This window comes from Xyrauchen texanus, chromosome 10, assembly GCF_025860055.1.
Source record: "Xyrauchen texanus isolate HMW12.3.18 chromosome 10, RBS_HiC_50CHRs, whole genome shotgun sequence".
In the NCBI taxonomy this organism is placed as follows: Eukaryota; Metazoa; Chordata; class Actinopteri; order Cypriniformes; family Catostomidae; genus Xyrauchen; species Xyrauchen texanus.
Window position 1 is genome coordinate 4,451,751 of NC_068285.1, and position 14,427 is coordinate 4,466,177.

Sequence of the window (14,427 nt, forward strand, 5' to 3'; positions counted from 1 at the left end):
ACTTAAAACACAACAATCACTAAACCAGTGTGTGTGTGTGTGTGTGTGTGTGTGTGTGTGTGTGTGTGTGTGTGTGTGTGTGTGTGTGTGTGTGTGTGTGTGTGTGTGTGTGTGTGTGTGTGAGTGTGTGTGTGTAGTGTGATGATAAGGATAGTAAAACCTGAAATGTTTGACCTGTGGGGACATTTTGTGGGTCCCCATGAGGAAAACAGCTTATAAATCATACTAAATTATGTTTTTGAAAATGTAAAAGTGCAGAAAGTTTTCTGTGAGGGTTAGGTTTAGGGGTAGGGTTAGGTTTAGGGATAGAATATAAAGTTTGTACAGTATAGAAACCATTATGTGCTATGGAATGTCCCGTGTGATGTGTAAGCATAAGTGTGTGTGTGTGTGTAGTGTGTGAGTGTGTGTGTGTGTGTAGACCTACATTTGTGTGGTCCTGCTGTAATCCTGAACTCTCCTCCATGATCCACACTATAAAAACACAAACACACACAAATGATGACATCACATTCAGCTCACCTGAAACTTACTTCAAAGTGATTTTATCTGAAATAACACACAGAGAATGTCTCTCTCTCTCTCTTTATTAATTTATATTTATGAGCTTTATTGGCATGTCAAAGTTTGATGGTTTTATAGCCTCATTTTTGATCAACTAGTTGAAACTTTCAGAAAAGACTCTAATAATGACACACAGGACTGTTATTTAGTTTTCCTGGAACTGAATGTGTTAACACTAACAACAAAACAAATATGTGATTAATCGTGATTCAATATTTCAATCCACTGACAGTCTTACAACACATGAGGGGTGTGAGGGGTCCAGGAACTGAGTTTGACACCCTGCAATACACACACACAACATCCCACCAACAATAAACTCAAGTGCTTTCACACTGCACTTAACCCTGGGTTATTGTCTTTTAACCCGCTTTAACCTCCAGTAAAGTAACGTTTCACACTTGTAACTCTGAAAGGTGATTAGCAACACTTTTAATCCTGGGTTATGAAACGGCTCCAGATCAGTGTTAGCGCCGCTTTTAAAAGTGCAGCAGTAAGTTTTTATCTGGCTCTTATTCGTCCCAATAGTACCAGTGGTTTTGGACTTTATACTGACACCACAGACTGATCACTGCCCGACCCCCTGTGAAAAATCCTGCACCGCCCCTGTTAACTGCTGCTGCGCACACAAAAATGTCTGTAAGATGGACTGCTGCGACTCGTAATCTCTCTGGCGGCTGATGAGACCGTTGTGTGCTCGCTCTTGGTGCTTGATGTCACACCGTTTATCTGTGATCATTATTGATATTATTAGTGGTAGTAACTGATCAACTGCAAGACAGTTTGTTATGTGCGGTCAACATGGCAGCATCCATGAGGGCGACCAGCTCAATGTACAATTAAACAGCTTTTATTGAGGTCAGTATCTGACTGGAGTCATCATCTAATGTGAGTGTACATCATTTTAAACATATTTGTGTGCTATTGTGTTTATTTGTAACACTTTTTAAATGAGCTTAATACAGTGACAGAGCACAACACAAGCAAATGTGCTACAGTATCACTGTTCATTTCCTGTATGCTAATGCACTTTATAAACCCTATTTAGTACTTTACAAATAAAACATATTATTAGTATTAAACATATTGTAGTCTTGAGCAAATAATAAATCATATAAAATGAAAATAAGCTCATCAGTAACATTTCATTTTATAAAAGTTCAGATTTTATATTTAAACAGATTTTATATTCATGCAATACTGTGAATAAGAATGTCTATGGTGTGAAAATCATCTATTATTAAACTGGGGTATATCGTGAAACTGTTAAACCGTTACATCCCTACTGGAGATGCTGCAACTATTACAGAAACCATCTTCAACATCATTACAGCAGAGAAATGCAGACCTGCAGACACTCTTGCATCATTTACCAGTGATGCTGCTTCTGTTATGATCTGTAAGATTTGAACATTTCACTTTTATTTGAATAGCAGTTTTGATATAGAATTGATTTTTTACTGTCAAGGCAAGAAAACTGAATTAAGAGACTAAAAGACCTTTTCCTGAATCACTGTCACTGTCCACTGTGTTCCCCATCCAATAAAAAGGGAAAGTCTTACCCAACCAAATACTGCAAAACCATTTCAACAATATTTTGGTTATATCAAGCAAGCAGCACCTTTTTTGCCAATGTGTGAACGGCTTGTAACACAACTTATAAAATGAGCCCTTCACAGACTTCCTAGTTTGCCTATTAAAGCCTGTAGACTGATTTTCATGTGAAGGAGCGGGTCAGCTTAGCCGGGAAAATCACAAATATGTGGCGTTTATGTGCGCTCCCGAGAGCCTCAGTGCTTCTCTTCCACTATTCAACAGTGACAACAAACTGCAACACTAGACAACATTATCTTAGAGATGAATCCAGCAAACATCCCAGCACAACACCGACTCAACACAAACTCTGAGTAAGCCAAAAAACATTGATCTACTGAATCCCGTCTAGCTAAGCGGGAACGTGATCGTGGTCGAGTGAAAACTAGAGTGAAAATCGGCAGGGCATTTGATTCCTGGATGGACCTTCGTTTGGTTTTGGGGATCAAAACTGACCCTGAATTGGTGTTTTTCTTATTGGACAGGTAAACTTACATAACTGCAAAGCATGTGACATATTGTGCCATAAGGATTGATCTGTGTCATTTTAGCTAAACTACAATAACACATGAAATCAATGCTAGACAATGTTCAAGATAATGCAAAAAGACACATTCATTAGTGTAACGTAACTTGGTTATACAGAAAATATATATCATCTATTATTATAAAACAATAGTGCATCGATATTTCAAAATGTCAGTTGTGATGAATCAGATCAATACTGAATTGTGTCACATATTTATAATGTACAGTCTATTTTATAAACAGCTACTGTCATCACCACATTTAGCTAACAGCTATTGATATTTCTGCAACATTGATAATTTAACATACTTCTTAAACACAAAAATTGACTTTGAAGTTTTAATTTTACAATCAAGACTGTTCCACAAACTGACTCCTTTGATTGTGACACATTTTTCCTTTGCAGCCGATTGGAACCTGGGTTTTGTAAAAATCTCAGTATCTTTTAACTCATAGGTACTTTTGCTTCAAAAAAACACCTTCAGGCAGCAATATCACACATTCAAGTGTTTTTTCTAAATCAAAACCATGAATAATTTTGTTTTTCCCTTTTCATGAGTAGGTTCTGAATTCCCTTGAATGCCCCCCAGAGTGAGTTATGTCCACAGCAAAATATCAAAAGAATGCAAAATCTGTTAGAATGAGGTCACGTGACACTTCACAGTGTAGACGAGTAATATACTGAATTCTTGATTTGTCATATTAAAACATTTATAGATAAAAATATATTAAAAATACTGTATATACTAAGCATATAAACAAATGGGTTTTGTCTACTGTACTGTATTTGTTTTACTTCCTCTTTTATACATAGCTATAAAAATAGTCAGAAATCATCAATACGGTCTGACTGTACACTGTGTGTGTGTGTGTGTGTGTGTGTGTGTGTGTGTGTGTGTGTGTGTGTGTGTGTGTGTGTGTGTTTGGTTGTTTTATTAGGATATACACTAGTAGTTATGAAGGTATTATGCTATAAATGTGGTTTATGAGGACATCTCTAGTGTCCTTGTAATTCAAACGTACATAATATTTAAAAAAAATGTAAATATCCCAAATGTTTCTGTGAGGGTTAGGTTTAGGGGATAGAATATAAAGTTTGTACAGTATAAAAACCATTATGTCTATGGAAAGTCCCCATAAAACATGGAAACACAACATGTGTGTGTGTGTGTGTGTGTGTGTGTGTGTGACAAACACATTTTCACCTAATGTAAACAAAGATGGCTGGACTGGTATGATTGCATTTCCCTGATGTGTTAACTGCATATAGGTGAGCTGTTGTCCGTTATCGTGATGTTATGCGACAATTCATTTCGACAATGATGAATTACTTATGTATTACAATTTGGCTGTCTGTTTCAATGAGCGTACTGTGTGCTTGAAAAGACTATTGAGTTGCTGTTTGAGTTACTTGTGATTGACAACAGAATGATCACCTAATGTAAACAGACATGGCTGCGAGGATCAGTGATCCCAATTTTGTGTTGACTGTTTGTATACGAGCTGTAAACTTTTATAGTAGTAATTCTGTGACCATTTGGATGTCTATGTCATAAAATAATCATACCATGTGCTTGAAAAGACTGTATGAGTATCAGTTTGTGTGAATATGAATTACAGGCACTTGGGCAGTGCAGTTTAGTGTTGGCATGAAAACCGATTTGAATCTGACATCACTGACTGCTGCAGAAACACAAATGTGTGACGCTACTCTAAGGGTGCCAGTCATAAACCATCATAAATATGCACCAGTAAGTGTGAAAGGGTTAAAAATTGTTCTTTTGAATTGTTTTCCTAAAATGAGTAAAAAATCATATTCTATATAAAATGTAATGATTACAAAAATGTCCTCATTCTAATGAAACACTAAAAATATATGTCTTCTGTGCGTATTTGTTAAGGATTGACATTTTTTAAAAGGAATAAATACAGGTGCTGTTTCAGTGAATTCACTGACCATTTTAAGGTGTTAACATGGGTATAAACAGGGTTTTACAGCTCATCATACTTAAGTTTGTCCAGTGTGCAGTTTGGATCGTTGAGTCTTTCAGAGAGCAGCCTGACTCCTGATTCTCCTGGGTGATTGTAGCTCAGATCCAGCTCTTTCAGGCGTGAGAGATTTGATCTCAGAGCTGATGCCACAGAACAACAGCCTTTCTCTGTCACCATACAGCCAGATAATCTACAAACACACATACATAACAATCAGATAATCTAAAAACTTGCATATAACCAGTCAAATAATCTACAAACACACATCAACAGTCAGATAACCTACAAACAAACATCAGCATTTACCAGCAGCCATATTAACCTGTAGCTCAAGACTGGTTGCCACTGAAGCTAAGCAAGGTTGAGCCTGGTCAGTACCTGGATGAGAGACCTCCTGGGGAAGATTAAGTTTGCGACTGGAAAATCAATTTCTTTAAAATTATTCAGTTGATAAATAGTTCTCTAGGAGACAGCATAAGCGAATTATTGACAGCTTTCCCAAATCATAAGTCTGCTATGCTATTACATATTGATAATGTAAACAACGTTGTGTATTCGTTTACAGTAGCAGTTCAAATGTTAATGTGGTGCTAGTCATTTGTCCTGCATTAGTTATTGATTAGTTTTGCATGAATTATGAAACTTTTTCAGTAGTTCTCTGGGATAGTGTTGTCAAAAATACAACCCTGGTACCAAGTCGGTAAAAAAAAATGTATTTACGATACCAGAATTTCTGAGGGTACCGGGTCTACCCGGTACCCATGCAGAGGCGGGAACTTTTGAATGCTGACAACAAGCAAAAGATTGCGGCAAGCAAATTAGCAGCTGCTGCTACTGCAGAGTCTCAACTGAATCATGTCGAAATGAAAAGTGGAAAAAGCCAGGAAATTTGAGGCTGATGAAAAGGGAAACATCACAGATCAGCACAAACCCTATTTGTAAACGCTGCTTTCGCAATTTTCTGATGAAAGGAGGGAGCACATCAAACTTAACAAAGCACATGAAAGACAGACACTGGATTTATTCAAGCAAATAAAGCAGGTGAGTTTAAACTTTCAGTTTATTTGATGTATTTCCCAAAGTATTAGGGAATCATTAAAAAAAAAAAAGTACATTCAGAATGGACGATATGACCTAAAATCAAAATCTCGATTGAACATTTTGCCTCGATTACGATTAATCAACGATTTTTGCCCTCATAGTTCACTGACAAAGTTTGTACTGTAAATATGCTCAACTATTAAAGGCATTTCTTATCTTTGTGATTTTAAAATATTTGAAACTATGGATATTTATTGAATATTTCGAATAATTGAAATCAAAGCACACATTGGTTGAAATGAAAACGTCTAATGAAAAAAAGTCACATTTCAGTTTGTGTAAAAAGCAAGATTCCTAAAAAGTAGAAAATAAATAACTTGCTTTTTTTGCAAAGAAAATTAATTATTTAAAATATTGTCATGTGAAAAGTAGAAAATAACTTGCATCTCCTGTAAACAAATATTTTAAATAATGCCATGTGCAAAAATGTAAAAAGACCTCCGCTGATTAAGAGCAAGAGCAGGGCTTGGACAGGACACCTCTAATGGATTAGCAGGCTGTGTGCTCATAGCGTTATAGGTTTGAATCTGACTCAAGATCGCTGTTGCATGTGATCTTCCTGCCAGTGATCATGTACTGTCACTCTATATGCATGTTTTTACTCTAGGTTCTTACTAAGAAACACTAGCATGTTTACCTTTTCAGGTTTCAGACAGGATCTGAAGCAGCGCAGTTTGGGAAAAATATGGTCGTGATGGATCACAGTGTATCTTCTGTCGAAGTTTTAACGAGGTGTTTAAACCCACTGCACTTCACTGTAGCTATGGGAGCCATCTCCTTCGCGATGTAGAAACTAATGGCATCAGTTATTTCTTTCGGTCTTGTATCCTTTTCATATTGCTTTTATATTGCTTGCTTTGTGGAGGCACTTGTTACTGGACGCTTGTCAGTCTCTCTATATTTTTGAGCCAGTTTTTCTTTGGTACAACCCACTCCTGTTGCTAAGTTGACTCTGTGTTTGAGTTCGCCTCCATGCCGCTGACTGGACGGGGCGGAGTCATTTGACCACATGCGGTAGTATGTTTTTAAGGGGAAATTAGTAACCGGATTAAAAAACCGAAATAACCGACATTGGAAAATTACGTCGGTTAGAGGTTCTGAATTACTTTTCAATTAATCGTCCAGCCCTAATTCAGAAGCATGTACCGTTGTGGAATAAGTGGAGGCAGAGCTCTTTAAAGGAAACATCCCGGCATTAAATCTTAAATGCAGTCAAATGTAATGTGTTATTTCTTTATTAAAGAAAAAATAATACAGAAGCAGATCATGTTAATAACTATAAACTCAGAAACTAGCATTTCTCTGTGTGGTCGGTGCCTCTTCTAGGAGTTGCGCGAATGTCCCGATCTAAGGGGGAGAGATCGAAACTGCTCCCGGCTGAGAGAGACTCTGCCTCGGGAAACTCATCCCTCGCTTAATACAGTTAGATTATCTTCCTCTGAAGCATGTATTCTAACAGTCCTCAACAGTTTCCTGTAACTTTTCTTATGATCAAAGGCAAATATCAATAAAACTTCTATTATATACTGTCTGCAAATATGTGCATATCTCATTTAAACAGATGTCATTCACGAACATCAAGAAAATCCAGTTTTTTTCCCATCGATCACTCATCTAATATCTTCCTCTGAAGCGCGTATTCTATCAGCCAGAATCAAAAACTTCAGTATCAGGATCAAAAGTTCCTCTCATTCACAAATCATGAAGTAGGCGATACAGGCTGTTTAAACTGTCAAGAGATGGATCTGCATGAGCATGTGAGTGCAACTTCAAGGCTGCATCCGAAACCAGGAAAATAACCTCCGGAGGCTGTATACTTGGGAACGATAAAAATAAGGTAGTTTTCAAACTGTTTGGAGATCAGTTTCTAAAGCGGTCAATTCATTCAAAAAGCGGTCAGTTAAGCCATGAACTGATTAGGTAGCAAGTCAGCTGCCTACATTTTCGGATGCAGTCCAAGATAAAAGTGCTTCACGTGTGCTTTAAGTACATTTTTAATTTACTATGCACTATTTGTACAATTGGTTTGATTCTGTATTTTTGAGTAAATGTGATTGCTAACGTGGACATGCCATTCATGGTTGCTGGACTACTGTATGAACTGTTTTTCCTTCTTCCTAATATATTAACAATTTCGTCACTTTCATCAATAAATTACTAAAATGTGATGACTAAACAGAAATCTGAAGAAACTGATATCTACCATTTAAAATATTAAATACAATATTATCTTTTGTTTTGTGTGAAATTGAATAAATATAGTGTTAAATAAGAGTTTATTATTATTATTTTTAGCAATTTTATGTTTGTTACTATAATAAATAGTGTGATATGTCGGCCTCGTATCGGTCTATTGGCCACCTTGTTCTCTGGATATCGATATCGGCCATTAAAAACCCCACATCGGTCAACCACTGGTACACAGTAACCACAGCTATGAACTGCAATATATTCATATTGTATATTCCAATGTACTAATGAATCTGCAAACACAAACCTCAGTATTTCCAGTGTACAGTGAGGACTCTTCAGTGCATCAGAGAGAAGCTTCACTCCTGAATCCTGCAGGTCATTGTTACTCAGGTCCAGCTCTCTAAGACTTGAGGAGTTTGAGCTGAGAACTGAGGCCAGTGCTGAACAACTTTGCTCTGTCAGATTGCATCCCATCAGACTGAGAGAAACGACAAGATAACAGTGTGTTAATCTATAAGATTTAGTGAAGGCTTCTCAGCACAGCTGTTGGGTACAAAGAAAAAATATATGGCCACTATGTTTGATTGCTCATAGTCATTTGCAAATTCTTTTAAGCTCTTCTACCGCCAAGACCCAGTCTGGACTGCCCAACTTGTATTGTTCTGAGTCCTGTCTGTTTTGGTCCATGTGTGCATTTGTTTTGAGCACATGTCTTTGTTTGTGTCAGCCATGTGCTCTCCTTACTCCGACTCCTCATTCCCCCTTGCCTCACCTCCATAATCTGATCCTTGTTGTGTTGTTTGTCATCACCTGTTCCTCATGTGCTCTCCCTCTACATGCTGTGCCTTCTACCTTCTTGTGTCTGTTAGATCATTTTGTGAGTTTGGTTAGTCAGTCATTCCTAGTCTGTTTCTCCAGTTGGTGTCTTGTTTATTTTCTTAGTTTCAAATTGGTTCTATTAATTTTACAGTGAGAGTTTTTGGTTTGTATTTTGTTTTTTTTTTCATAAAAGCTCTTTGTTTAGCATCCCAGCACTTGGGTCCAAATTCCTGCAAAATATCCTGATATCTAAGATTTTTTGTCTCGAAAACATATTTGAACTTCCCCAAAACAACTCTAATTTATGATGGAAGTGAAGTTAGGTCAATTAAGCAGTTTAGTAAAGTTATATATTAACAGCATAATATTTGTAGCTAGCTTAAACTGTTTAACACACAGTTATAGCCTGTGTTCATTATTATGTTAACATTTTAATTTGTGCAAATCCTGAATAATCCTGTCTAACAATTCATTCTAATAAATGAAAATTAAACATACATGATTTATACATAATCCTCTGAAATCAATCTCCGAAAAAATATTTTTCTCAGGAGCAAAAATCACAAAATAATTCTACAAAGTGACATCAGCCTTCAACATGCTCCAAGTAATCAAGGGTGTAGGTTGTTCCAGTTAAACCCATTGCATGTCTTCCGAAAGGTATTGGACACTCGCACAACATAAGCAGTGACATACATCCAAGTCCATGTGACAGAGTGAAATATGCAAGGGGATAACATTTTTAAATGGATGGTAGGCCTGAGCAGCGCACTCCTGAGGTGGGAATTAGGCAAATGTGCCTCATGGTGATGTAGCTATTTCACAGAAGTAATGGCTGGACTGCAAACCATGTCTTTCAGGCAGTTCAGGGACAGTGTTTTCTGTGGGAGAAAGTAACTCCCTTTGGCGTTGAATTTGTGCTTTGTAACTTTGCAGACCTTTTACATGCACAAACAGCTATATTACGCACTAATTGAAAGGTAATGTAACCCAATAAGTATAATAGGGCCTCTTAAAGCCTAATCCAGACACTAATTAGATAATTTACTGTTTAAACAATGTAAACAAAAAAAATTATGTCACTGTGACATCATCCTACGTCTTACGCATCATACGCATCAAACAAAAAAAAGTACATTGTTTAGCTGTTTTAAATGGCAGCAAACATAGGTTCTTCTCTTTCACAACGTGGCCCTGTTTTTCAGAAACCGTGTAAAACACTTGGCAATAAGCTGAGAAGTCAATTTACTCCATCAATCTTTTAAAGAGAAAATAAGGCTTTGACATCATGTATTTATAATTGCGCTCATCCTATAATGACATGAGAGATTTCAGAAGACATGACAACATTTCTGGTAAGTGAACACAGTGATCAACTATACTCTCTGGTTTTTATGGTGCATTTAGAGAATTTATAGGGAGAGAATGTTTCAGTGCACTGGAATGATTGTGCGATTGGGGCATCCCTAAAAATGGTTGACTCCCTGAACAATGCTTTGATTAGTGAACAAGAGAGCTGATTGAGATACACCTAATGAATATTTATTGAGTGCGTTCAACTTCAACTGCAGCTTGCCTTATCAATCTGCAAGATTTACCAATTGTAGTAGCGGGAAGAGATGAAAATGGAGCCATCAAGCCGGACACATTCTGCTTCACGACATATGCTGAACCCACATTAGTCACAGAAGATCCCACGATGATTGCTTTTATTACAGATGAAGTGGTAATCAGAACTCAGGTTTGAAATATAAATATTGATTTGAAAAGGTCGAATTATTTTGATACCAATAAAGGAGTCCATATTTTTAGTAATTTGGAATTGTTTTTAGGAATAAACATGATATTACTATGATAAACATATTATAATATGAGATAAATAATGTGCTGTTATAAAACATTCATTAGTGAGTGTTTATTGGAACTGGAGATTTCATAATTAACACCTTGTTAATTGCAAACCATCATACTACTCTTAATTCTTTCTCAGACTGACATAGCTTAAGTAGTAAAAGTAGTATGTGTCGCATCCCATGAAACACACGTCACCATTGTCATCTGTGATTCTGGCCAAACATGAATAAGTTGTGACATCATCAGAGCTCTTGCAACCACTCTGGAGAAGCTGCATTGGCTGTGCCAGCCGGCTGTTCTTGAATTGCTCTCGCGGTTCTTTAATGGCATACATCACGGTGACGCGGCACTGACGCCATCTTAAGTCACACAACATTTCTAACCGACATGCACTGCTTCAAGTCAAACTCTGATCGGATCTGATCACACAGCGCTGCATGAAGTTAAACATCTATTGATTACACTTAGATGAAAACATTACCTACAGATGATAACACAATATTTACCACCAAATTAACAAAGTTAAACACTTGACATAAAGCCGTCTAAACTAATAATTCATTACCAATCTAAATAAATATTGATCGCTATATTATTCATATCTTAATGCAATTTTATATATTACAGTATAACGTAATTTAACATTGTTTTTAGTCAAATCCATTAAAGGATTATCAAAACAGAAACAGAAAAACTGTGTAAAATAAACATTGCAGGAATAAAGGAAGCTACAATATGACAAATAAATTAATAAAGTATAAAACAACTAAAATCCTTAAAATATTAGTAATAATTATTCAGTATTATAATAATAAACTTGACTGAGTCCCCCAATAATAATTCAGTATTATATCATATTTAACTGGGTTTTTGAACATCATGTTCATTAAAGAAATGTTTTAGTAAAAATATATGCAGGTAAATAATGATTTATTTATGAGGCTGATGTGTATTATTGTATGTGGAAGCATAAATAAAAATGATAAAGTATCAGTATAAAGTAAATAAAGTATCGTTTTGTATTTATTTAGTGGAAAACTGTAGAAAACATGCTTTTGTTATTGTAAATGAGTTGTTTTTACTTAGAATTAAACATTTTGAATCTATTTGGCTACAATGTCTGTTTAAAATGAAGGTAAAACTATAAAAAGTAACACATGAAAACAAACAAACATCAAAATAGTATAAAATAGTATACTGTTATTTTTACACATGCGAAAACAGCAGAATTAGCGGCTGAGAAGTTAAAAGCTGCTACAGAAAGGATCACACAGTGGCTGGAACAGTCATGTCTTAGCTTAAACATCAGTAAAACAAAGGGAATTTTTTTCTCTAAAACAAATGTTAAATCTCCTGATGTTGATATTTTTATTAACGGTGAAAAGTTAGAAATAGTAAATGAGCTCAATTACCTTGGTATAATATTGGACTCAAATCTCAGTTTTAAAAAACATGTAAAGAAAATGGTGAGGAATATTAAATATAATATGGCAAATTTTAGACAAATTAGACAGTGTCTTTCTTTTGATGTAGCTAAGGCTTTTATGCATGCTACAATCTTTTCTCACATGTCTTACTGTTTGACATGTTGGGGTCAAGCGGTGAAACTGTTATTAAACCCTTAAAATCTCTATATAAACAGACATTAAAATTTTTAGATAAAAAACCTAACCATTTTCATTTTTGTAGGATCATAGAGAAACATAATTTTCTAACCTTTGACAACTTTAGACTTTATTCAAGTTTGTGTATGGTTCATAAAATCCTTAATGGTCTGGCTCCTTCTGTATTATGTGACTTTATTAATCTTCGCTGTGAAACCTCTGTGAGATCTACCAGACTATCACTTATGAGTAATTGTCTGGTTCCCTTTCGTCGTTCCGCATTTGGACTATCATCTTTCGCAGTGAAAGCCACTAATCAATGGAATGCCCTACCAGAGGACATAAAAGGGTGTAAAGCTCATGGTCTTTTTAAATTGAAGTTAAAATCCTTTTTAATACTGAACCAATTATGTAACCATTGAGATTGCTGTAGTTAAATTGTTTGATTTAGTAATGTTTTTCTATGGCCTTGACAGTATGTGTGTTTGTATTGTATGTGAATATAGGTATTGTTTGTGTAATGTTTTGTTAGCTTTGTCTCGTTTGGGGGACTACGGATGAAAAATAGCCTTTGGCTAAATCCGGTACAATACATGAAATGGACATTTTATGTTAAAAATTGTGCATGGTCCCTACATAAATAAATAAATGAAAAGAAATAAGGGGTTGTTTTTAATCTAACAAAATACATTAAAATCTAACCTCTGCTATTTAATTACAATAAAGTGAGTTTAAAACACTAAATTACTCACTCAGCTTTTCTGGATGCTTTGATCACCGGCAGCAGCCTCAGAAGACATTCATGTGATGGATCATATTTCCTCAGATTAAACTGATCCAGCTCCTCTTCTGAGTTCAGCAACACAAACACCAGAGCTGACCACTGAGCAGGAGAGAGACGGACTCCAGAGAGACGATTGATATCTCTTCTGTTCACGTATGTTTGTACTTCCTGCACTAGAGAATGATCATTGAGTTCATTCAGACAGTGGAACAGATTGATGGATTTCTCTGGAGAGGGATTCCCCCTGATCTTCATCTTAATGTACTTAACTATTTCCTGTTTGCTGTCAGAGCTGCTTCCTGTCTGTCTCAGTAGATCTTGTAAGATTGTCTGATTGGACTTCAGTGAGAGACCCAGAAGGAATCGAAGGAAAAGGTCCAGATGTCCGTTCTCACTCTGTAAGGCCTTGTCCACTTCACTCTTCAGGAGATCACTCATAGATGACTTAAACATATTGAAGAGACCTGATTTCTGTTGATAAAAGGAAAGAAAAGCATACAGAGCAGCGAGAAACTCCTGAATGCTCAGATGCACAAAGCTGAACACCTTCCCCAGGTGCAGTCCAAACTCCTCTCTGAAGATTTGGGTACAAACTCCCGAGTACACTGACGCTTCTCTGACATCAATGCCACACTCTCTCAGGTCCTCCTCATAGAAGATCAGGTTCCCTTTTTCCAGCTGTTGAAAAGCCAGTTTTCCCAGAGACAGAATCCTCTCTCTAGCCTGCTGAAGATCCACCTCATATTTCCCATCATACTTCTGGCTCTTCAGTTTGCTCTGAAAGATCAGGAAGTGTGTGAACATTTGAGTGAGAGTCTTGGGGATCTCTGCACTCTCTGCTTCACTCAACAGTCTCTGGAGAACAGTGGCTGAAATCCAACAGAAGACTGGTATGTGACACATGATGTACAGGCTTCTTGATGATTTCATGTGTGTGATGATTCTGTTGGCCAGACGCTCATCTTTTATTCTCTTCCTGAAATACTCGTCCTTCTGAGGGTCATTGAAGCCTCAGTACATCTGTGAGCTGGTCAACACACTCAGGAGGAATCTGATTGGCTGCTGCTGGTCGAGAGGTGATCCAGAGCAGAGCAGAAGGAAGCAGATTCCCCTTGATGAGGTTGGTCAGCAGCACATCCACTGAGGCCGATTCTGTCACATCACACAAAATATCATTGTTCTGGAAATCTAGAGGAAGTCGACACTCATCCAGACCATCAAAAATGAAAATGACTTTGTAGTCATCAAGGAATGTTTTCAATTCTCTCATTTCTTTTGTATCTGTGAAAAACTGATGAAGAAGATCCATCAAACTGATATTTTTGTGCTTCATCAGATTGAGCTCTCTGAAAGGAAGTGGAAATATGAAGTGAACATCCTGATTTGCTTTTCCTT

General features: G+C 36.6%; 1 protein-coding gene across 1 annotated transcript in view; it reads right to left on the reverse strand.

The window, feature by feature from the left end:
• LOC127650385 (NACHT, LRR and PYD domains-containing protein 3-like) overlaps positions 1 to 14,427 on the reverse strand; it is a 215,281-nt gene that overhangs the window by 7,599 nt on the left and 193,255 nt on the right. The window contains exons 11-13 of the mRNA XM_052135783.1: positions 8,276 to 8,449; positions 4,694 to 4,867; positions 428 to 474 (exon numbers count right to left, since the gene is read on the reverse strand). Of these exons, the coding sequence (XP_051991743.1) occupies positions 428 to 474; positions 4,694 to 4,867; positions 8,276 to 8,449 (395 nt within the window). The remainder of the gene's footprint in view (positions 1 to 427; positions 475 to 4,693; positions 4,868 to 8,275; positions 8,450 to 14,427) is intronic.